Source organism: Panicum virgatum, chromosome 9K, assembly GCF_016808335.1.
Source record: "Panicum virgatum strain AP13 chromosome 9K, P.virgatum_v5, whole genome shotgun sequence".
NCBI lineage: Eukaryota > Viridiplantae > Streptophyta > Magnoliopsida > Poales > Poaceae > Panicum > Panicum virgatum.
In genome coordinates this window covers 14434077-14460716 of record NC_053144.1, presented here as the reverse complement: position 1 = coordinate 14460716, position 26640 = coordinate 14434077, and the positions used below count along the sequence as shown (strand labels likewise).

Here is a 26640-nt window from a genome sequence, read left to right as displayed (position 1 = left end):
GCCCGCCAGCAACGGCCCACTTGTACCCTCCACGGTCTCCCCCCTCGTTTCAAATTATCAAAGGCCGCCGAGCCCGCTCCTAGACGTCTACATTCCCAGCCCCCAGCAAATCAAACACCAACAGGCACGATTACGATATATGGCTAAAACAAGAACCAACTGCGACAACAGATCTTGTCAACTGGCATATGTATAACGCTAAGGTTCGACTAACAACATACAAACAGTCGAAGGAATGGCCAACCCGGCCAGCATGCTGTTACGACCACCGAAGCACCTATGATCAACAGTTAAAATCTTCCTGGCCAACACAGCCAGCAGGGTCCCCCGATCAAGAGAGCACCTACAGTCGAAGGAGTCAAGATTCCGTTTGCCTCATCAGGCTTCAAGATGTCTTTGGTGGCTCATCGCTTATCGGCAGGTCATCTTCATCATGGTAGATGTTCTCAGCCATCTGCCATATCTGGAGGATATTGTCTTCAGCGACGCTAGCAAGCACCCAATCCTCGCAGGGGTTCCAGGAGAAATCAGAGATCTTGCTGGTATGGCCTCCATGAATGAACATGAGCTCAGGAGGGCCGTCTTCTGCATCCTCTGGTGTTTGTTCTTGATCAATCCTGTGATATAACAAAGCAAGGAACAACCTACAGTTAGTGTCTCAACCATTCTGTGTCAATTTAACAAAATATAGGAAGCAAAAAGACAACACAAAAAAATCACAAGATGTATATCATATTACAAAACAGCATCAATTTGGTTATCGAATGCAACTAATGCTCAGCAGAACAAAAAAAAAATGCCAGAACTACGTGACCTCCAAAAGAAGAAATAGCGCGCCAATGGAAAGGAAAACTAACAGTAATAATGTGAGAGTTTCTTTAATGCTGTACTGTTTACCTGCTTAGGTCCCAGACCATGAGTCTTCTGCCCAAGCAACATGATGCAAGTATAGTCTCATTCTTTGGACTCCATCCAACTTGAAATACTTCCTCTCTGATCACAAGGTGTTTGAGGGATCAAGAACATTAATAACTAGGGACACAACATTAATAGAAACATTTGATACAGAAAGTTATTTAGCCAGTTAAACAACCAGCAGCGTTGAACAGCACAATGACAGTGGAAACATACTTGTGACAGTCAAAGGTATGCAGAGACTTATCAATCTTCCTAAGATCAAATAATTTGACAGTCTTGTCAGTAGAACCAGTTGCAACAACCCATTCATTGAACGGGTTGAAAGCCAGGCAGTTCACCTGTAAATAAAGAAGTAAGCATCAGTTAACAATACTTTCCGCACCATTCTTTAAGGAATCATGACCTTAGAGCAATTTCCAATAAACTCCCCTTCACCCCTGGCTTTCAGAGACACTGGTGGGTAAGACCTCACTCCCCTAAAACTAGGGACTGTGTGGTTTCCTAAACCATGGCTTACAGCCATATTGAAATTACATTACAAAGACAAATACAAGCCTAAACATTAGCACTCACTAATACAAAGTGCAGAATATGACATAAGATCTGGAAAACCACAGTAAAAAAAAATTGGCATTGAGATCCGTGTTTTCCTCAGGCTGGGGTTTTCATGCCGAACATTTCTTTTAAAAGAATTGAGAGTGAAGTTTCATGCCTAACTGAAAAAGAATGACTGTCAAGTCTATAATGCTCTTGGATCATTTTGTTTGCAAGTAATCTATCTTGAAACATCTACTTCTCATTGCATACTATACTTTTCTTTCATTAATAAGGATCATTTTGGTGCTCAATTCACATCTAATCTAAATCTAAAAATCAATAAAGAAACCTTGAAAAATTTGTAACCATGAAATAGAACATAAATACCAGCAAATGGTATCAATATTTTTCTCAAGAGAATGACAATTAAAACTCACAAAAACTGCTTACCTCGCCCTGGTGTGCCACCACTGACTGAACAGGCTTAGTAGGGGCGGGAGACCGCAGGTCCCAAATCAGAAGATGATGATCATCACCAACTGACCCAAATAAGTATTCATGCCTCAAATGCCAAGCAACATCTTCAACAACGCCATCATGATGCTAGCCATTATACAATCAAAGTATTATTAGCATTTCAATGAATCTTAAATCACTGTTGATAAGAAAACCAAACAGACGAGAAATTGAAATTCATAATTTACAAAGTAGAGCTTCCAGATCTGAGTGAGCGATACAGTCAGTTTTTCTACTCATAGTTGTCAAACAATGAACATTTCGTTTACCCATCTGCTATTTAGCATGAACATATTCTGTCATAATTCTTAATCACAATTGAAAACAAAAATCTATGCTTACTACTCCAAGTCTTCAAACATATTATTCAGAACTTTCAAATAAACACCAGAATGTTATAGGATGAAGAAGGCTTTCAACATTGTTCCACGTGAAGCTCCAAATATTAACATGCTATATAAAACCAGGCACATGAGCCATACCTTAAAAATCTGCAAGGCGTCAAGACTTTTGTTTTTACTATTTGCTTTAATGTCCCATAAGCAAATTTGAGCATCATCAGAGCCACTCAACAAATGTCCCTCTTTAAAAATACTCCAGGATAAGCCATATCCTTCAGAGTTATGTCCCTTCAGCCGTAAATCAGGGTTGCATGCACCATCTAGTGGAGGCTTTGATGGGTGCTTGCTATAGTCGAACACATATACTTCTGCACTAACTGTCTTGGTAGCAATTATAAATGAATTTTGGGGCATGTACCGAGCTCGATTGACCTCTCCATCATGATTTATCTGCTGAACAATTTGCACCTACAAAAAGAAGGGAATAGATGCTTTAAAATTTGTATATGTTTGTTCTAGCAGTAGAATTTACAAGAGAAGAAATGCAAGAATGAGACATTCTCCTAATTAGCAATCCCCCACCCAACCAGCGGGTGTGTGCGAAAATCTGTGCCAAAATTCCCAGCACACATGAGGTCAAAACAACGAACAATCTGTTCCACCCTGTATTTGTAACATGTCACACATTACTCTGATACAGAGTGCAATCACAATTGCATAATAGTGCACTACTTTCGATAAGGTACATGGCAAGCAGTTCCAAAATATTGATCGATTATTGTCCTTTTTCAGTAATGGCAAGCAGTTCCCAAGCGTTCATACTAGCTAACAAAGTAAAATCTAAATACACAGCACATGAGGAGTGCAGAATTAAAAACCAACTTCATGAATACTCATTGCATAAACTAAGCAACCAAGGATCAAACAGAATGGCTATTACTATTCAAAGAAGGGACCATTAGATTGGTATGGAATAAAATCAAAAGATTCATGAGAAATAAGAAAAATCAGCATTAACATAAAACAGGGTGATGAAACACTTCAATCGTTTCTTAATTAGCAAAAGCCATAAAACCCTTTGAAGTGACACTTTATGGAAAATCATGCACCAAGAACCACCCAAAATGGCAACTTGGCAAGAAGACATAATCAAATGTTCCATAAAAAGGCTTTCTCAAAATGGCAGACAAGCAATGGAAAGACCATCCAATATTTCAGAACAGGGTATTCCTTTGTGCAAAGGGCAATCCAAACATGGGAAGCGCATATCATTCAAGTGCAAAAGTGTCCATGCAACTGTTCCCGTCAAGTAAACCATCTGCAACAACTAGAAACAGCTCACAACAAAATTTACTGTAAATGCAATTGAAAATAAGAATACAGAACCTATCAAGTGGCGCAGATTCAACCAAACATTAAGAACTCAGCTATTAAATTGGTATTGTGTTAGGATAAAAAAATTTCCTACAGAGTATAGAAAAAGCACAACTCTAACATGATGAAAGCCTACAGTTATCCACTTCCTACTTCGTGCCAAATAAAAAACATCTAGTTTTGGATATTAGAGACATAGGAAAGTTATAATGCAGTAGCACAATCAATTAGTTTGGGAGCGACGAGAAAATTATAGCATGAATGATAATAATCATCTAATGTTAACAACTATTCTGGAAGACTCAAATCCTAACAGAAGTCCTAACAAAACCACCAAAGCCAGAGGAAAAAACAACCAAACCCAACCCAAATACCCTGTAAATCAGCAAGAAAACACACACACACAGAGGCCACAGCCACAGGGTACCTTCTTGGATTTGTCGCAATGCTCAACAAAGGAACCCTCGCAGGGCACATACACTTCTGCTATCATCAGAAAGTTAGGGTAGTCCTTGCACGTATGCGTGCCAAGGACAACCTTCTGGACAGAATGATCCTTTCCGGGGGCCTCGGCTCGTCCAGGGAGCCACTGCACGGTCAGGGACGGCCAATCCAGAGAATGATTAATAACAAGGTCATAAATCAATGGCATGTTCTCCTTCCACATATGGTAGTCTTCCATGATCTGCGCATTCATGGCCGCTTCTGTGTCCTCCGTGGTCTTCATGCCATCCAATCCCCCCTCAAAATTTTCCGGCAAACCCCCCATCATCGCCTCTAGCAGAATCTTTCACCCTTCCCAAGCGAGGAGTGAGGGATTAAGGTTTCCAGGGATTGGATCTAGAGAGTTTTGTTGGGGAAAGGTGGGGGCGGCGGCAGCAGTGGCAGGTTATCCTTTCGACTAATCGGGCGGCGGACAAGGTCGAGAAGTAGGGTTGGAAAGGTTTATAGGTTCACTACATCATTGGGCTTACACTCAGCTGTGATTGACATGGGTTATGCTGTAGAGGCCCAAGGCCCATATTTGAAGAGGTAGTAAAAAAAATTTATGCCAGCAGAGCAACAAATTGCACAATTCCCCAAGCACCATACATAGCAAAATCCAAATACTGGCACAAAATGGAATTTATTTTATAAGGGCCATACTCTTTACAACAGGGCAGGTGATCCAGATAAAAAAAAATTGTTGCAACCTCCACACTGGAGGCTGCAACTACAGTGGAAAAAATCAATCAGATCCCAACAGTCACCAAAGTCCCCGGGACAACGGATGGAGGAACGGGGAACGAGGAACAACATTTTGGATGGATTTTTACACTGCAGGGATGAAAATGTTCCCTCGTTCCCGTCCTCGGAACGGCATTCCCGGCGGTGACTATGAGCCCAACATGCACGACCAAACATTAAAATACAAAGAAAATAAGGATAAACTGGACAAGTCAGAAGCTCTAACAGCAGATTCACCTAATAAAGACAGATCTCCAGAAGGATAAACTCATTCACACAGATAAATGCTTTCTGAAGTTGAGCTTTCTCAAGAAAGGATAGCACATTACTAGTTCACCGGTTCTTCTAAAGAGCATGAACATCGTGATCCTTAGCTGCATGATTCAGACATCTAAAGCCACTTTCTACATTTTGCAGGGCACCATATTCATTATTACACCATCAGGAGCAGTATGATTCAGACATGGCATACTTCAACGCATTCATAACAAGGAAATACAAAAGGATAAGAAACTACCTAACATAGACAGCATACTTCAACGCATTCTAAGTATTTATGCTTAGAGGAAATGTAATCATCACATAAATGGCAAATCCCCAATATCACTAGTTTCACAGGTAACGACAAATTTCAACCATCAAATGAATCAGACCACGTCATGTCTAGACACTAATATGGAAAATTAAATGGAGATAACCACCTGCACAACCAACACTAAGCAGATACGTATTTACAGAGCAAACTATGGAAAGTTCCTCAGTGTACGACTCTTTCCTTCTAAAAAACAACTCACCCAATAAATGAACTGAGACCATAATGAAGGAGGAACGCACGGACCCAGCAACTGCAATTGAACGCTGGATCCCACCGAGTAGCGTGCTCACAATACATCTACCGCTTTACCACCCCTTGGTACAAGAGTTCACAATACAATGGAAACCAGGCTAACTAGAATTATGTACCGTAGCATGAATCCCAGATTGAAGCCTAAGGGACACACTACGTACCAAATTCACACCAATCCCTCCTGTTTCCTCATAACATTGCAGCTACCCGCCCACATAGCAGCCATATCACACCCGATTACCAAACTAAGAACACAGAATCCCTAACCCCTGACCACAGGGTGAGGGTGGTGAGAAGAACAAAATTCCGACACGTCACTCAACAGTACAACAGCATCGACCATCACTTCGCATCGGAGATAGAGTAAAACGCAAAGGAGAGTTTAAGGGAAGGGGAAGGGGGGCGCAAGCAAAGGAAAAAGGGAAATCCACCTTGCCGGATGCGGCGCCGAACCCTCCGATGTCGGCGTGGTCGTCGTCGTAGTGGCGCGCGTCGGCCTCAGCGTCGTCGAGGGGCAGCTGGACCTGCGCGAGCATGAGGTAGTTGGGCTCGTTGTCGGAGGTGTGCGTCCCCAGGATCATCTTCTGGACGGAGTGGTCCTTCCCCGGCGGCTCGGTGCGGTCGGGGAGCCACTGGACGGTGAGGGAGGGCCATTCGAGCGCGTGCGTGATGACGAGGTCGTAGAGGAAGGGTGTGTTCTTCTTCCAGATCTTGTACTCCTCGTTGATGAGGCGCTCCTCGACCTCGGCGCGGAACTCCTCCTCGTCCGCCGCGCCGCCGCCGGCCTTCGGCATCGTCGGTCCGACGGGGCGCCGGCTAGGGTTAGGGTTTGGGAGCGGAGGGGGGGTTTGGGTCGGGGAGCGGGGAGTGAAATGGCGGGAGGGGGGGCGCGGGGTGTGGAGGACCGGGAGGGAGAGAAATTGAGCGAAGGGGAGAACCGAGGTGGGGGATAGCGGGCAGCGCCGCTATAAAAGAGGTGCCGAACCGCCGAAGAAACGAAAGGGAAAAGAGGGGTTTATTGGTCGGGGTGGGCTGGATGCTAAAAGCAGGCCCATTGGAGGCCCAAGCTCAGGCTTTGATGAGAATGAGAGCCTGTGTGCTTTATTCCTAAAACAAAACTTTTTTTTTGAGCAGATTCATAAAACAAAACTGTGCTTTCTGCTTTCTGCTTTTGCGCGAGCAAGACACAATGTTCCTAAAAAAACTGTTCTTTATGTTCAAAAAAAAAAACTGTGCTTTGTGCTTGCTTTGAAATGAGGCAAATTCTACGACACTATAGGTCCTAGTTCAGTCGAATGAATCCACTGTCGTGTTGAGCTCCTCAAGCTTCTTCATCCGCATCCTCTCGCTCTCGCTCACCCAGCTGCTCGTCCTGGCGATGCAGAGTAAGAGCAAGAGCAAGTTTTCAGTGTTTGAGTAGTCCTCGAACAACTGGCTAATGTCCAGTGCCAAGGACTTCCTCAAGCTTCCTCACTACAAGGCTACACTGTCCGCATGACGACAACACGGGGTTCATCTAACTCGCAGAGGCTGCCTTTGCCCAAGTGCAGCGTGACTAATCTCCTAGCATCATCGCCGGACGGGAGGGTACGGTGATGAGTTTCCTCATCGCCGAATCAAGGTAGAGTTCGCGAGCTCCCTGGTGCTAATGACATGGTGGAAGACAGGAAGAAGGTGAAGAAAAGGCTTATAGAATAATAGATAAATTCGACTTGAATTTTTGTTGATCCGAGTGCAATAAATTTTATTGATTGAAAATAACCATATTGCATGTCATAGCGTGACAGCAAATAGCATTCGACAGTAGTGATTTCGCAACACACCCTGTATTGCAAGCGTAGTTCACATGATGTGCCACTGGTATATACTGCATCTAGGAGCTAAAATCACAGCTCTCACATAGCAGATCCATCTCCATACCTTACAACTGAGGTCCATTGGGTAAGCTATGGGAGACGAATGACACTCTAAATAGGTTGTTAAAAGTCAGCACATCCAAATAGTTAATTTACATACCATTGCCAAATTTCACAAAATTGATACATGAGGTTACGTACTCAACTACCCTCTTTGGAGTGTGATAAAATCGTTAGTATTATGTATGGACTTATCAACAGGCTACTGAACCGAACTTGAGCAGAAGAGAACTTGATAGTCAGGGACCAGCAATGCAACAGTGTCAGATGGGGCAGACTAATCCATAGTGGTTCTGGTCCATCACACCATCAGGTTAAACGTCTAGACAAATCCCTCTGCTCCCTAAGAATGAAAACAGAAAAAAAATGCTTAGCTGGAAATCTATTATAGACATGATTTTTGTATGCACACTTGGTGATAAAAAGAAACACCCAGGACAAACACTACACCACTAGAAAACTAATGAGATGGACAAGGCATTTCATGCCTCTCGAGAGCATTGTTTGTAATAGTTGTTGGAACATGTGAAAAATCATTTACTATCATGCCAACGCCCCAATCTGCACAGTAAAGGGGAAATATAATCCATATGAGCTACCAGAGGATGCAAAGGAAGACAAAAATTTAAACAACTTCCAAACAATTGATACGAATTATCAGCAACTAGTGTTGCTAACATGTTTAACAACATATGTACCATCCGACATGTTCCGCTAACTTGCCCTCAGAATAAGAATGGGAAGCATTTTCATTGATTTTACTACCAAATGCATCATTTCCAAGAAAAGCTATGATAATCTAAATTGGAGTAACTCACGGGAAGAGCAACCTGCAAAATTTCACAAAAGTTTATTTCAACGAGTAGACAATATTTGTTCTTTTGAGAATATTTCTATTATTCAGTACATAACATATAAATTTGTAAATACCCATAATCTTCCCATTAGAATAATCAGAAATATTATTATGTGGTTATATCTCGAGTGACTCCAGAAACCAAGCCATCATCAAATGCTTCTGTAGCAGCTGTAGTATCGCGTAAATTTCATAGAGATGTGAAATATAGCCGAGTTACCCAGCTAACCAATATAACAATAAGGACAACTAAATTAAAAGAGCTAATATTCTCTCTTAATGCAAAGATACGCAGCTCTCCTGCATGTTATAAAAAAAATATCAACACAAATCAGAAGAAGAATCATTTCATGGAAAAGGATGGATTCCCTAATGCTTAAACACAGAAAAGAAAAGCGCACTAAAAACCTCTTCAAAGCAGCAATCATCTCTATTCGTGCAGATTAGGACATAATTTTTCATTTCAAAATGAAAGGACACAGCTACAATCATTTAGTTATATCCATATTTGACTTTAGCACTTAAAGCACAGTTTTGAAATGGTAAAAACCCCTATACCCATTGGATTACTAGACTGTTCAAGCCAGTGAGCATTGACTGCTGAGTAGCTGTGGTACATTACAGGAAAATCATTGGAAAACTAGTATTGTTATATGAACTAAAGAGAGCCAGACGGATCCTCTTAGGTTCATCAATTTGCACCCATAATCTCGAGGGCCGTAGTAGGGGTTTTCTAGAAGATTTGGCTGAGAAAATGTAAGATACATAGAATACACACAGGAGATCTGGATAAACAGATCAAGAAGGATTGTCATCACCTAGATGAAGAACATGTGTACAACCCCATCATCCACACTAAAGATCAGCCCTCGCAGATGCTCAGCCCCTGAATAATATCAATTTACACAGAAGAAAGTTCTTGGCACACATGCGCAAGGATTGTCCCAACTATCAAATAATTCTAAAAGTTCATGTACCCTGGTCCTGGTAGTCAAACAAGGTTTATTCCCCTCCATGACACTAACATGATGTGATGTACCTATGGGCTAACTGAAACCAAAAGCAAACCCAACCCTGATCCTAGAGCAAATCAGCCACAAAGGCACAAACTAAAAACTCTGTTAGCCCATAGGTATATCATGTTATTAAGTGTCATAGAGGTGATAAAGGGTTGTTGGATTCATAGCACTAGGGTACATAAACTTTTGAATTATAAAATAGCTCAAACAACCCTCATTTATTGGAAGTATGTATGCAAGCTCAATATGTCGAAAATCTGATCCTGTCCAAGGGCTCAACATGGTCAAGTAGCCAGTCCACAGTTAATGACCACATGGCTGATGAGATTATACAAAAATGGCATGCTCTTTTATATGTAATGTAATCCTCCTTGATCTGTTGATCCAGATTCTCCACTATGTTCTCTATGCATCCTCTATCTCCTAAATCAAACCTTCCAAAAAATGCCCACTATCATCTTAACACAGGTGGCATTGATGAACCTAATGGTATCCACCAAGACATAAGTCCCTTTTACTTAATACAATGGTATACTACGAGATGACCCACAATTTGGAAAGTAGAATCATTGATTGAACTAAAGAGAGTCAATGGCTTCTATTACCGGCCTTTCCAAACGCGACTCAGGAAGGACTTACACATTTATTTATGAACTGGATGTGTTTGAAGGAAGTATGAGTTTGGGCTCCAATATGGGGTGCACAAAGGCAGGCACCTCCATTGATGGGCTACAGCCAAGTCAACCCAATGTGGAGCCTCAGCCAATACAGTGACATTGATCTAGCAGAGGGGGCAATGTCAACGAACATAACCACAAGGGTTTTGAGATTACTTTCACTCTATCATTTGGGCATCCAACCTCTATATTGGAGGTTGCAATTATAGAAAAAAAATATCAATAAAAAATACAAAACACACAACCCAACAGTAGAACGAAAAGAAAATGAGGATTATTTGGAATGCCAAATTAAGGTGGCAAACTAACTAAAACCTTTCAATATATTTTTTATGGCATCATCTTCACTATTACAGTTTTACACCATCCGTGCATTCAATAGCATGGGGAAAAACAAAAGGCAACTACTTAACATAGCTAACTTTCAACTATGCTTCAAAAAATGAACCCACACACGAACTTCAGATGTAATGAATAAGATCTTTTAACCATCAAATGAACCAGACTGCATCATCTCTGGACATTAATATGGAAAACAATATAATCTAGACCAGTACAAGACACAATTTAAAAGGAAAATTATAGAAATTTCCATAGCACACCATATAATCTCCTTCCCATAGCCCTAATGAATGACACAACAACATAATTACGGCCGTGCATGAACCCGCCGGCCCAGTTTGAAACTCAAGATAGATCCCGCCAAATAGCATGTAAGATACTTTGAAGCGCTCCTACAACTCCAACACCCCTTGTACTCGTGAGTCCACGTCTCCACGATTCAACATACAAATCAACCAACACTAAATGACATATTGTACCAAGCACTGCAACTTGAAACGTAAGATAACGTGAAAACAAATCACGATCCTCTAGCCGAAGTACTCCCGCTTACTGAAGTATCACACATAAATACTAAGTCCCTGACCGACCGCAAACACACGAATCTATATATAGGGAAGTAAATTCCACGACCCCCACCAAGGCAAACCAAATCGCATCACAGAGCAGCATAGCAACATCGGCACTTCATACGAAGGACATAGCGACACGGAGCACTTCATATCAAGGAGATAAGGAGGACTACGGAAGAGAAGGTGGGCAAGCAAAGGAGCGCAAACCGGCCGAACCATCCCCGGACGCGTCGCCGGGTCCCCCGAGGTCAGCGTGCTCGTGTCGTCGTAGTAGATCGCGTCAGCCTACGCGCCGTCGAGGCGCGTGGTGGATCTGCACTGCACGGAGCGGCGGCTCTCGAGGACGCCAGGAGTCGGGGAGCCATCGCACGATGGCGACTCGAGAGCGTGGCGGGTGAGGACGAGGCCGTCGAGGAACGCCGTGCTCTTCTTCTTCCAGATCTCGCGATCCTCGATCGTCGATGAGGCGCTCCTCCAAGCCCACCTCGTCGCGGCACTCCGCCGCTGCCGCCATCGCCCTTCGGCACCTTCGTCGGCTAGGGTTAGGGTTTCGGCGAGCGGGGCTGCGCTTTGGGATGGGGAATTGTGGAGAGGCGGTGAAACGACCGGAGGCCGTCGGGGTGAGAACGGTGGGCGCAGGAAACAAACGAGGATGGGGACTGGGGACTTGGGGAGGGAGAGGGAGAGGGAGAGGGAGAGGGTTGATATAGCGGGCGGGGGACTCAGATCGCACCAAGTACTGGAAGACGTCCATCGCGGGATCTTGGCGAACAGTATATTCGGTACAGTAACAAACGGTACCCGAGCAACAGTAAATGTTACCTAGCTATTGGTCCCGCGATGGACGCCTTCCAGAGGGGTGAATGTTGAATGTTACAGCTACAAGATACAGTACTCGGTGACATTGAGCGACGAGGGGTCTGCTTCCGTGCTTCGGCCCTTTTGCTAAACGGATCATCATCACACGTCCGATCCGCGTGACTGCTAAACAAACCGTTCGTCCGGACACGCGAGCGATGCCGGGTGGGGTCCACTAGCTAGCGCGTGAATGCTGCTACGGGTAGCGGCGACTGAAGAGGCATCCCGTACTGTTCTTCTTCTTTTAGCTTCCTCATCTTTTTCTCTTTCCTCTTTCTTTTTTCTTCTTCACACAACCGCCGCCACCACCGCCACCCGCGGTCGGCGACGACTCGCTGCCGCACCGCTCCGACCGCCACCCGCCTCTGCCGGCCTCCCCACCGCCCACGGCCGCCAGATCCCGCCGCCCCCGCCGCCGGCACAGGCCCACCGGCTGTCCTGCCCCGCCTCGGCCGGTGGCGCTCCCGCGCCGCCACGCCCTCCGCCGGCCGAACCGCCGCCACCGCCTGGCCGTCGCCCGCCCCGACCTTCCCTCTATGGCCAGTGACCATGGAGCCGCCCCCACCCCGGCAACCCGGAAACCTAAAGGCCGCCGCCTCCCGCCACCACCCCGGCCGCCGGCGACCTCGCCGGCAGCCACTCCACCCACCTCCCACCCTCCCTGGCCGCCCCTCCCCCAACCCCCAGCTCGCCCGGCCGGCAGCTACAGAGACGAGTCGTGCGCTGCTACAGGTAGCAGCGCACGCGTGCCGTCTAAGGAATTCGGCGATGCCGCGCGCGAGCGTCGCCGTCGGTGTATGTCCCATGGCCTGGCGTCTTCCGGAGGCCAAGCCGGCACGAACGAGAAAATTTGATATTTGACACAAAATTCGCATGCCTAACGCGATATGACATCTGTGGCGGAACCGTCCAATTTATTCCGGCTTAAGAGCGCCCGATCATCATTTAAAGGAATAATCCAGTTAACGCTCTTAAAACGGAATAAATCCGGTAGTCCGTCGGGTTTAACCCGAATCATCCACCGTACAACTATGTCTCAGATATGCGTACAGAATCGATTTGCATTGGAGCATCAGATATCACACACGGACGTTGAAAGTTTATATAAATAAAAAAGATGAGATTTATTACACAATAAGAACAAACCTTAGTGCAAACCATTTCTATAGAGTTTGAATGCGTAGACCTACAGCCGTAGGGTTGGTTAACATACAGGCCTTATCTCATAAGTGTTTATAATTCATTCAGAGATTTATGGACTCAACATACTCTCTGAGTCTTGGTGCTTCACTCCTGCGGCTCCTCCGGCTGCGCTGCTAAAAATATTTAAGCACAAACACTGAGTACAAAAAGGTACTCAGTAAGACTGACCCCACTAACTGAAAATAAATGTAAAGGATCAAGGAGTATGCAAGGCTATTTAGAGTGGGCGGGTGTTTTGGTTCAATAATTTGGACTCAAAACAGAAATTTTTAAACTGAGACTCATATACAGACATTAGACTTAAGAATAAACCTAATTCATAAACATCACGTTAACTCTAGGTTCACAAACAACAACTTTTATACTGGTTGCATCATAATTAGATACGATGTTTAAGCGAGATCAAACGGCATTCATATCCGAGAATTGCGGCGATTCGAATCGATTTACATCCTGCAGGAGATAACTGGGCACACGTCACGCACAGCTTCTGGTAAACTGCACATGGCAACCTTTCACAAGTAGGATACTAAACCCGGAACCAAGCTTACCCAGACCCGGGTTCGCACCCCCGTGAAGGACCCCCCGTCGGGGCCTGATCAAGACACGGGTTTTAGGCTACGCCCCCGCCAACTTCCCACGCCAGGTGGGGTAACACTCGGTTCAAGTATTTAGGTCAACCAAGCTACCGGGCTTACTGGTTCCATATGTCAGCATATGACCAGTTTGTTCCGACGATCCTCCAATTGTCAGCGTCGGTTTAACCGATGAGTGTAAACTGCCCCTTTTGGAAACTAGCCGTTACAACTCGGGCAGATTAACCGACGTATCATCGATTTAACCGGTGAGTGTAGTTGTCCACTGATCAACTGAAAAACCAAGTCTCTGGACAACTGCACCGACGTTAACTCAAATCTATCGTCGGTTCAACCGGTGAGTATAACTTCTGAAATCCCTGGAAAAAACCAACTCACTGGACAAATGCACCGACGTCAATTTCAAATATCGTCGGTTTAACCGGTGTGTATAGCCTTGAAACACCCTGGAAAACCAACCTTCTGGACAACTGCACCGACGTCAATTTTAAACATCGTCGGTTTAACCGGTGTATAGACTTGTCCAGACTTTGCTAACTGCGTTTAACCGACGTATAGAAAAATGAAAGCGTCGGTTAGACCGATGTATAGACTTTTTCTGATTTTGACTTTTCTGATTTGAGTCTTGAGTGAAATCCAAATATTCTTGAGATATAAGTTGAAAACCACTTATTTGAACTTCTTTAGAACCTGAGTGACCATAGTGTGCATCCATTTTTGATTGATCATGTACACGCTCAACTTACTTGACCTTAACCCCTCTTAATAGTGCGATCACTACAAAACTATAAAACTTATACTAACCTAAGTGTCCTTCTCAACCTTACGACACTTAGGACTAGAAAGATCCTTAGTCTTGATATATATTTGAGTTGAAAACTGAGATCGCCTTTTTGAATAATGAAATTTAGGGGCCTCTTTTGACATATGACCAAATGAGCGATAATGTTTCATTAAGCTGCACAAACTCATTAGTCACAATAATGGTTGTCATTAATCACCGAAACATACCTAGAGGGCCTAGATGCTTACAGAACCTTCGAGTAATATTTGGACCTTTGGTTGCTTTTAGTGTGAGTTTCTTTTAGACACCTTGGTTTGATCTATCTAGTTGAGAAGGTGGCAAAGATGTCCTTAAAACAAGGAAGTTGAACATGCATCAAATGGGTTTCAAGCAACTCTTAGACTTAAGCATTCATATGCGATAACATGAAATAATAATATTAAAAAAATTAGTAGGCGTAGATGCTCCGGTGCTTGCCTTGCTCCGATTCGGAAGGTGAAGTTCAACTTGAAGTTCTCGTACGAGCTTTATCCTGATCAACTTCCTTCCTCTGCTTCTGAAGCCTCAGATGACGGCTCGACGAGCTTGACTTAGATGACCTCGACTTCAGGTTCTAGTCGCAATGGGATGCAAAGTTAGTGCATGAATGCAAGGCGTTTGGAAGATATGAATTACAACTTTACATCTCCTATAAATTTGTAATCCAACACTCTAACACACTTATAAACTCTACCCACATGAAGCTTAAACCACCATTTTCTTAGTTACTAACCTATCCTAAGCATTTTCTTTTTTTAAACAAAAGGGTTTCATAATTAATTTCTAACTCAAAACCTAGTTCCTATGAATTATAAAGCATTTGTGATTAAATAAAGTATTTTTCAACTTTTATACCTTTTATAAATTATTAAGTACTTATTTAAATACCTTACATAAAAGGCATAGAAATAAATACTCAATACTATTATTATTTTTCCTAGGGTTTAAAACTTTTAATGCATACAAGAAAATAAAACAAACCTAATAAAATTGGTTTAAGTATTTTTAGACATTTCTACAACTTATAAGCAATTTTGAAAGAAAACAGAATTTAAATCTAATTTCTAATAAAATCTAAACATTTTTACAGTAAACCCCTCTAACTTCTCCTCCTTCTCTACTTAACTCTTCTTTCTTTCACTTAACCCCCTCACTTTTCTTTTCTTTTTTTCCTTCACCTTCTCTCCTTTTTCCCCTCACGGAAGGCCTCCTCCCCTGCTTCTGCCGCCCAGGCGCACGCACGGCAGGGGAGCAGCAGCTCCGGCGACCTGCCGGCGGCGGCCACGCCGGTGGCCGGATCCGGGCGCGCGGACCTTCACCCTCTCTCCTCGCGCTACCCGCGCCCCCAAACCCCCAAATCCCAGCGCCCCCGGCGAGGAACACCATGGGCGGCGGCAGCCCGCCATGGCCATCGCCAGCCAGCCAAGGCGGCGTCTCCCCGCGCTGGGAGAGGGATCCAGGAGCACCACCTCCACCTCCACCTCCAGAACCCACTCCAGCCCTCAATCGGTCCTCGGGAAGGCCGGAGCATAGAGCTCCGCGGCGCCTCCCGGCGACCGCGCCGGCCACGGCGGCGCACGCGCGTTCCGGCCGCCTGTGCCCGCGAACCGGCCAGCAAGCACCTGCTACTCCTTCCTAGCCCCTCACTCTCTCTCTTAGACACGCTACAACTCGACCCAAAACCCCGGGCACTCAACCTCATCGGCGGCCTCACCTTCAGCACGACAGCGGACAGGAACAGGATGGCGACGGCGCTGTAGCGGCGGTGGTCGATGGAAGGGGTTAAAAACTCTTCGAATCGGCCGAGGGAGGGCTGCTGGTGATGTGTGTACGAGGAATCGAACCAAGAACGTGCGAGGGCGACGAAATCGGCGAGGAACAGAGAGCTTGGTTTGGGGAAAAAGATGGCGGGAGGATGACGATGAACTGCCTTGGAGCGGTATATATTTGAAAGTTTCACCGTGATCCCCTCACCACGTCATGGCTGCCTGCTTGCTCGTGGATCCCTTGCATACTCGACGCGTGGATGCTTTAAATTTTTCCCGCGAGTTCATCTGCTCGACGTCGGTTAGGAGGATAAGGATGGTCGGGTACTGTAGCAGTCTGATTCAGGCTGAAACTGAACGAAATACCCATATTTAGACCTCTTTTTATCCAAATTCCACTACTAAACATTGAAATCGTCCAAAATTAAAGTTCTAGACCTAACATTTGGCTACACTTTTCATTTCAGGAACATCCTCGAATTTGTCCTTTAACATCACATAAAATTGCTCTGAACCTTGCTGCATTCATTGGGCTCAGTCAGACTCAGCGACTCAGCTCCTTTTGCCATGAATGTCACAGCTCCTTGAACTTCCAATTCCAAATGCTAACTTGCAAATTGTACAAAAGAAAGTGGCAGATAATACTTCCTTATACAATTTCCACTACACGCACTTTGTTTGAATTAGGCTCTAACCTGTTCAAAATTGGTTCTGAACTGGTAGATTTAAACTGAAATTCAGTATTTCAGTTCTCAAAACTGCCAGTCTTGAATCCAAGTTTTCTCCAAAACTTGTCGTTGAACACCAATTTCGTTCAAAACTGAAGTTATAGAAAGACCATTTATCTATAACATTTATAACAGGCACATCTCTTGATGTAGCTTCTAACCCATTCAAAAATAGATCTGCATCTTGATGCATATATCAAACGTAATCTGAAATCAGAGTTTCAGTCTCCCTATTTTACAACAGCAAGGTTTTGATTCTAATTTGCAATCCTGCCAAGTGTTTTCAAGTAGACAAATGGTATTCCTCTATATCCCAAACATCCTTCTGCATAGTTAAGCCTCTTTTATCTCACTCATACCTGAGTATCTCTGTTTAAGCCTCATTCAGAGATATTCAGACTTTCAGTTTGTTTACTCAAACCAGCCATTTCTAGATCTCTTTTTAGATGCCTTATTGACCTTTTCCTAAAAATGAAATGGCACATTTCAAGTGTCCAAATGTCTAGCTACACAATGATACTCTTGTTGTCCAACACTTTCACCATAATTCTCACTTTGTTTGGCCCCAAAGTCCAGCACTTTTCACTGAAATTTCTGGGCTTAAACATTTTCTCTCTTTTTTTGCAAGTCTTGAGCTGATTCTTATTTTCTCCAAATTTTGAATCCTTTAAATAAATTCTAATCATCTTCGAAACACTTGAACCATGGTTCTATTGCAAAGTAGACACTTTATTCTCATACTAACCACTGGTTGACTTTCTTAGCAACATTTCCAATTATAAGCTGTTAAGTATGGTCAAATAGCCATTTTGTCCTTATCAGGTAACTCCCCAAATTGTACCCCCTTCTTATGGAAATTTGGATTCCATAATTCAAATCTCAGTGTCATTTGTTGAAATATGCCGCTTGACACTCTTCAAAGAAGTTGACATTCAAACATTCCAAGCTTTTCAAATTTGGATGAAGTATGATCGGACTTGATCCAATTTGACTTTTCGTTACTCTTTTCCTCTGTTTCTCTTGTCTCTCCTCCTTTTCATTCTCTTAACCCCAATCACGTAGGGTTAATGCATGCTCTTAAAAAGTGGGGTGTTACAACATTCAATTTGCATGTCTTTTGAAATATGACATCCTGCATGAGAATTCTTTTGATTAGGGGGTTTTCTTCCTGTTTTCGATACTTTTTTCATTTTGCTGCTCATTTTTATTTTACAAATACCTGAAGAGACGATTTTACCCCTGCTCTTATCCAAGCACCGTGAGATCCACGGGCGCCCCTCTCTCTCTCGTAACTCTCTCTACTCTCGTTCATCTTCCTGAAGAAGAGGGGCGCCGTCACCTGCACCGGCCGCCGCCGCCGGCACTGGCCGGCCGCCGCCGCCGGCGGCACCGGCCGCCGCTCGGCCATCCATGAATCGCAAGGCTCCCTGTCTCCTCTGCGCCGCCTGCGCGATGTTGCAAGGCTCCCTGTCTTCTGCGCGTACTTCCCAGCAGAAGATTAGGATCTGGGACCATGAACAATCAATTACCCAAGCAGCAGATGAACCATGAGTGCGTAAAGATCTCAAGATAGCTAGGACGAAGATGCAAAAAACAAAAAAGATTTGATCGTTCAGAGAGTCAGACGGCAGAATCGTTCTCGAGACTAGGGAGAGGGGGAAGAGGGCCGCTCCAGGATGCCGGCGTGGATGAGCAGCGCCCACAGATGGGTTATGAACTCCCCGCCGGTCGCGAGCTTCTCGGCATGGACGTCGGCTTTGCTTGACGGCGCGAGGAAGAGGACGAGCTCCGCCCAGAAGTCAGCCAGCACCTTCCACCGCCGCGCCCTGTCGTGAACTCTGTACCTGAGCTCACTCCCAAACTTTGCCCCCATCCCCAGTATAGTCAGCTCGCTGCACTGCAGCTCCATCAGCTTGACGCACCTGGCTCTCATGGTGCCACACCCGGCGAGGTACTCCCGGGCCTCCATGACCACCGCGTTGAAGATCCGCCTCGTGTCGTAGCCGTGCCCCGGCAGCATGTGTCCGGCACGAACGCCACCAGGTAGGCGCTGTAGTCCGACAGGCACTTGGCCACCAGGCGGTCGCCCGTGAGCAGCGCCTGCTGCTGCGGTGTCGTGACCTCGCAGATTCGTCAGTCCACTCTGGCGGCGGCGGCGTGCGGCGGCGGCGCCCTGTTCTTGCGAGAGAGAGGCGCACGGGTGGAGGGAATCGATCTCACGGTGTAAAGATAAGATCAGGGGCAGTTTGGTCTCTTCATGTCTTTGTTTAATGAAAATGAGAAGGGAAATCTCAGAAATATAGAAAATAAGAAAACCCCAAAATCAAAAAGAATTCACGTGCAGGATGTCATATTTCAAAAGGCATGCGAATTGGATGTCAAATTGCGTTAGGCGTGCAAATTCAGTGTCAAATATCGAAATTTCTCGACACGAACACTCCCGACGTCCGGCCTTCAGCGTTCGGCCAGGACGGTGATGTCTCGACGATCCATGGCTAGCAAACGGCACCTTCCTTCCCGGACTTTTTCCCATGTATATGTTAATATTCCTCTGGTGCAAGGGGCACAACTGTACAAGTGATCTCCCTCTACCTTACAACTGGCGTCCATTGGGCAACAACCCATGCGAGATGAATGGCATATTTTTACATACGTTTTTGAAAGCAAGCGTATCCAAGTATGTGCCACCTAGTTAATTTTCATTTCTTTTAGATTAAGAAATTGTTCCGGCCTTGAACATCCATGAGTGAATGGCTACAGTCAAAATCTTACAAATGATGACCACAAACACAACATTAAGCTACCAGTATATGCTGAACAATGGCACCCACACGAGTCCAACACAAAACAAGGAAAAAGGAACTAAAAAGATCTAAGAAACTGAAGCACTTGAGGCACCAATTATGTTCCTGAAGTTCCAACCACACTTGTTGTAAAACTCCATGATAGTATTCTCCAAAAATGCAGCTCCTCCTCTTCCAAGACACCTTCTCTTCCTCTTTAGAAAACTGTGACCAGCACCGTGCCCAATATGTCCCCTAAAAATTACCTGCAAATAAGAGTTAGAAACTGTCCTTTGCGAAACGACATCATTTGTACTCAACCATATAGCCCAACAAAGAGCCGATACCCCCAAAGAATCTGATTTTGAAGCTTTTTAGAAAAATTTCTAAGCCAAGAACCCAACATAGAGGAAATACTTGTGGGTGGTTGAATACCGAAAAAGATATGGACCGTATTCTAAATGAACCTTGCCACATGACATTCAAAAAATAAATGTTGTATCGTCTCAACAGAGTTAAAAAAACAACATTTAGAACACCCTCCCAAATTTCTTTTGACCAGATTATTTTTGCTAGGATGCATGACTCCTAGTTAACTAGGTGACTCCCCGCGCGTTGCTACGGGATTTGAGAAAGCTTTTTGATAAATTATATTAAAAATATAATAATTTTTTAAATAAAACTCTATGGATAAGTGAGAGCTCTCTTGCCGGTTTATAAAAAATATAATAGTAAATCTTCAGGTAAGAAAAAAATATAATAGTAAATCTCGAGATCATCCATGCATTTTAAGGTATCAGGAATTTGACAGCATGGTGCTCCTTGTCATTGTCACTTGTCAACGTGTTGAGTTGTGAATCACAAAGCTACTCCATCCGTTATAAATCATAACCAATAACTTTATCCAGAGTCAAGTTGTTGTAGCTTTGATCAAGTTTCTAAGAAAATATTATAATCTTTATAGTACCAAATAAGTGCATTATTATCAAGACATACTTCATGGTTGAACAAATGATATCAATAGGTGATGCCCTGCGCGTTACTGCGAGATTTTTTAAACAAAATTTTAAGGTGAAATTTGAATGTAGAAACATTAAGGTAATTGCATGGCAACATTCACAGAAAATCAGTGAAAAACATAGTGGGTTTTAATTGCATGTGATAGTGCATTGCTGAGGTGGATAGCTTGCATGTTAAGAGAAATCTCTAGTGGGGACCAACTATATAGGTTTTATAGATTTACATGATATGATGTTACTCAACTACCTCTTTGGAGTGTATTGAAATCGCTAGTATTATGGTCTTGTACTCAATAGCGGGCGGAATAGCCAATTTGGCCCCCGAACTATCGCTGAAGGCTCAAATTGACCCCTGAACTATTAAAACGTCCAAATTGGCTCTTAAACTTCTGATTTCCAACTCAATCTCGTCCATCCTCATGGATTGTTGGACACGTGGACAACTCAAGATGCAAAAAGACTCTCCACTCCTCCGTAATTTCTTTACCTGGCGCCCCTTCACGTCAATACTATAACATAAGAAAGACCAATGTTTTCCTAAATTGGCTTTGCTATTTTGCAGTCTGGTCATAAAGAGGAGGCTAATATCCTTTGGAGAGAGTGCTTAGAAATCTGCCAAGTCAGGTGCTCAGAAATTTGTCAAGTCAAGTGCTCAAGCATAAGCAAAGGCATCAGCTCAAGGTAATGCATCTGTTGTTATTGAGACCAATGCTGGTACTACTTCCTCGTATGAAAAAGCAACAGTCAATGTACAAGGTGGACGAGCTTCTGCAAAAATTGAATCCAATTCACTTGGTCGTGGATTAGCATCCGGCCAAGCTCATCCTAGAGGAAAAAGGAAGCCCGCTGCATTCAAAGAACAGGATGAAGTAGTTTCAGGTGCCTTTTTTGAAGGCATATATGCATTTGTATCGCATAATCATGATGCTCTAAACACTTGCATTTAATTTTCATGGACATCAAACATGTTTTTGCTTCTGGACATGAGATATGATAGACCCAAAACAATTTGAATGCAGCAGCTAAAGGGGCAACACAAGAAACGCCGTGAAGGGGCGCCAGGTAAAAGAATTAGGGAGGGGTAGGAGAGTCTTTTTGCATCTTGAGTTGTCCACGAGTCCAGCAATCCATGAGGCTGGACAGAATTGAGTTGGAAATTAGAAGTTTAAGGGTCAAATTGGACATTTTGATAGTTCAGGGGTCAATTTGAGCCTTCGGTAATAGTTCGGAGGCCAAATTGGCTATTCCGCCTCAATAGAGTACTGAACCCAACTTGATATGATGCCGGCCAATACTCACGATCAAGATGGCATGCTTCCCCTCTTGAGCAGAAATGATACAAGATTGTGTGCAGCAGGGAGAACAGCCATGCACAGTCAGACGTGGCGGCACCAGTATGCAAGATTTAGGTGCTCGACTGTCATCCAGGGAGGTCGATCCGTTCTGGTCTTTGACCCATTTCTTTGCCAAAAGCATCAGGATAAGTGGCTACTAGCCCCACTTTCATTCTCCTCTATAAGATTGAAAGCACAGAAAGTTTGTTTAATGGAAAATCTATCATAGAAGTAAATGCTGAATGTACATCTTGGTCATAAAAAGACAAGGGGCATGTTTGGATCCAAGGGATTATTTCTAGCCCATCCTTTTCTTGTCCAAAATAGCTCAAAAACTCCAAACATGAGGGCTAGTTTTTTGCTATTTGCAAATAGTCCACCTCAAAAAACTATCTCACCCAAGAGGTGATTATTTGCACTATTTTGGGTGGATCCAACTTATTCTCTCACTCTCTTTCTTGAAAAAGTGACACCCAAATGGTTGAAAAGGTATTTTATATGCCAAATAGCCCTTGGATTCAAATATATGATGAAGGACTATTTCATTGGAGGGCTATTTACTTGAACTAAATAGCTCTGGCCCAAATAGCCAAGGGCTAGTTCTCCAAACACGTCCAAGGGCTCGGTGTCATAAAAGAAGACAATTTGCACCCATAATTCTAAGGCCGGTAGTGGGGGTTTTCTAGAAGATTTAATTTGAAGGAGAAAATGACAGATACATGGAAACGCCGCAAGGTCTCTGACGGCTACTCACGCTCTGTTCGATCCTCCTGGTCCAAACCATGCCATGTCGCCAACGGGCCCCGTCGCCACGCACGCGGCTAGCCGTCGTCGCCGCCGGAACTGTGTCCTGTCTCAGACCGCGCTGCAATCACGTCATCCTCGACGGCTTATTACCAGGCCTTCCCGGCTTCCCGTACGATGTCGACCTCGAGGTTCCGGTTGTCCGCCGCCATGGCGCCATGAAAATAATCTCTAGCATATCTAAATTGGATGGAAGGCCAGGCCCCATCTATGCTAAATTTGATTGCATGTGTAGTTCATGTACGTGATGCGGCAACTAGCTGCTGGTAGTACATACTCAATAATCTCCTATATATCAGCTAGCTAAACATTGCGTTTGCGTAACCAATTGTCATTCCGTGATCGATTGTTCATACTTCAACAACCTTACGACTGCAGGGGTCGTCCAATAATGGGCAAACTATGAGAAATGAATGCGCAATATAGTGATAATCTCAGTATTGTCTAATCATTATAGCAAATCAACTGATTTGGTATTGATTAAGGTAGACAGAATTTGCAAGTCCTACGCTTGACACAAATGGTTAGAACTTTCTACGCCGATGAATTTATTTGTAGCTTTGGGCTCTTTTCAATTGATAATAATTACGTTCTAATTTTTAGCACAATCGTGTCATCTACCATCACCAATGGTTTAGCAACCTACTACGAATCTACAACTAAAAGTCGGTACTGATTGTATGAGCAACACTAAGATATAAATTTTTTCAAAAAAAAATTCAAATTTAGGAAAGAGGATGATCCGCACAAGCCATGTACACCCTATTTGTTTCTGATTATAATCAACTTATCAGTGAAATCAAGTGATAAATCCATCAAACGCAAGACATTTCAGAGATTTGAACTACGAAAAAATTTGAAATCTAAACGTGGCTGAAAAAAACTAAAAACAAAAAGGCCATGGATCTAGAATTTTTCGTGTGAGATATATGCGCGTGTTCGAGCCCGTTACGGGGCCGGCAGCCTCGAGCATCATCAGCATTTCGAGATGTATATGCACCTTTTTTGTTTTTATATTTAAAAAAAAACAAAATTTCAAAAATATATGTCGAATAGGTAAATTTTCAAAAATGGGTGCCTGTCGCTCATCCAGTGGGCGACATGACCTAAATGTAAAAAAAATTTACATTTAGGTCCTGGCGCCCAGGGCGCATTAAACAGTGAACTTGTAAAATCGATATAAAATTGTAGAAAAATCGGAAAAATACAAACTCAATTGTTATGGATTCTATGAAATAATATCTACAACTTTTGTTACATAAAGTTTTTCATTTGATCAATGTATCTAAATCAAGAAAAATAGTTCTTGTACCTAATAAAATCTGAAATAATTCATTTGGTCTAGTTGTGCTTATCTAAAATTTACCAAACTTTTTTTATAGCTCTTAGGAAATAAAATAATGGTACTGTAAAAGTTATGGCTTCTAATACTCAGTATAGCAACATGGATAAATAACCCATTTAAACTAGATATATTGCAAGATCTAATTTAAAAACTTATTCTAAAAATATTTTCTGGGTCTACCAATTTTGTACAAGCCTATGCTCATCATATGAAACACTGTGGCCAAATATGAGATGCATCCAAAGGATGAATCTTGAGATTTAAATAAAAATGCATTAAAATAGTATTTAAAATAGAGCAAGATATATTGATCAAATAAAAAACTTTATGTAACAAAAATTGTAGATCTTGTTTCATAGAATCCAGAACAGTTGAGTTTGTATTTTTTTGATTTTTATAAAATTTTATATCTATTTTACAAGTCCACTGTTTAATGCTCCCTGGGTGCTAGGACCTAAATGTAAATTTTTTTTTACATTGGGCGAAAGGCACACTCATTTTTAAAAATTTTCTTATTCGGCATATATTTTTGAAATTTTGTTTTTTTAAAATATAAAAATGAAAAAAGCGCGATGTACATTGGACTGGCAGTGCACGTAGTAGCCCGTGCCGCTTCGTAAGGCCCATGTTCAGGCCCAGGAGTGAAGCCCAGTATATATTGGGCCTCGCGAATTCGTGGCATACTCGAATCCGCCGCAACAGAACAGCCAGCCAGCGGCAACAGCTACATGTAAATAGGTAAATAGGTAAATACAACTTGTGAGCGCCTTCCGCTACGAAAACACGAAAGCGCTCGCATTGCGAGCCCGGGGCGATATGATGCCGCCGCGCAAGCGCCGTCGCGCGTTCATAGCCCCGCCGTCGCCGGACCAGACCACGGTCACCACGTCACGGCGGCCGCCGGAGGAGGAAGAAGCCGAGCCGCCGGCGCTGGCGCTGGTGACGCTTCCGCCCGACCTCCTGCCCGAGATCGCCGCGCGGTCGGACGTCACGACGCTCGTCTGCCTCGCCGCGTGCGGCAGGGCCCTCCGCCGCGACATCCTCCGCCCGGCCTTCATCCGCCGCGTCTGCCGCGAGCCCGGTCCCGGCAGCGCCGCCGCCGTACCGCCGCGCGTCCTCGGCTTCCTGCACGCCTACGACAAGGCCAGGATGGGCGGGGGCCAGGGCCGGGCGCCGCCCTGAAGCTTCTCCGCGGCGCACTCGGCGACGCCCGGCGTGGCGTCCTTCTTCGAGGAGCACCTCGGGCCGTTCGCGGCTCGCACGGCCGGCAGATCCATTCTCGGCGACTACGAGCCCCTGGCGGCGTCGCGCGACGGCCTCGTCCTGCTCCGCTGCAGGTACCTCGGCCGGGACCGCTCGTCGGACATCTGCGTGTACGACCCCATGAGCGGCGGCCGCACCTTCCTCCCCATCCCGCCGGAGCTCAGGATCAGGGACAGGAAGGTTTCCGAGTACGGCGTCTCCTACACGTACGTCCTGCTCACCGCCGCGGACGGCATCGGTGGCAGCTCCTTCCTTGTGCTCGCCGCCGAGTTTAGCGGGCTCGCGTTTCACTCGGCACGTATCGCGGTGCAGACAGTGTCGTCGGACAACGCCGACGGAGAATGTCCATGGGGCACGGTCACCACGGCTGCAAATCCTCGTTCGTGGCTGTGCTCTCTCCAACCCCAGTGCGGCGCCGTCGTGCTCCGTGGACTCGTCCACTGGCTAGTGTACATGTACGACTACGACGTCGACGAGGACGAGGACGAGGACGAGGAGGATCTCTTCTTCTTCGTCGACCCCCCACAGCAGCACCTCCACATCCACATCCTTACCTACGACGTCCGGACGGCGATGGCAGGGTCGATCGAGTTCCCGAAGCACGCCGTGCCCCAGAACTGCAAAGTCTCCAATCTCCACCTGGCGTCGTCCCCGGACGGGAGGCTGAGCTTGCACGTCGCGAACAAGCTCCAGATATCCGTTTGGCTGCGGATGCGCGCGCCTGCCGGCGACGACGGCTGGTCGCGGCACGCCGTGATCGACATAGAGATGACCGCAAGGTCTCTGACGCCGCCGGACACGCCCTATTATTGGTGGCTTAAGGGGGCGGTCGACTTTGCGAGCTCGGGGGCGAGGAGCGGCGCGATCTTGCTGCGGCCCTTTACCCGCGACTGCTGGCCTAGTGATAACGTGAAGGAAGAGGAAGAGGTTGAAGGAGCGCTCGCCGTCCTCGACATGGAGACGGAGGACCTGCGCA

The 26640-nt window shown here is 44.8% G+C and overlaps 1 protein-coding gene across 1 annotated transcript; it reads right to left on the bottom strand.

The window, feature by feature from the left end:
* Window positions 1-136: 136 nt before the first annotated feature.
* On the bottom strand, window positions 137-6699 carry LOC120650272 (histone-binding protein MSI1 homolog). Its single transcript, XM_039927320.1, has 6 exons — window positions 6192-6699; window positions 2454-2780; window positions 1906-2058; window positions 1132-1256; window positions 898-993; window positions 137-617 (listed from the first exon to the last, which is right to left on the bottom strand). The coding sequence occupies exons 1-6, from the start codon at window positions 6552-6554 to the stop codon at window positions 386-388; spliced, it is 1296 nt and encodes a 431-aa protein (XP_039783254.1). The 5' UTR covers window positions 6555-6699; the 3' UTR covers window positions 137-385.
* Between the last annotated feature and the right edge of the window lie 19941 nt (window positions 6700-26640).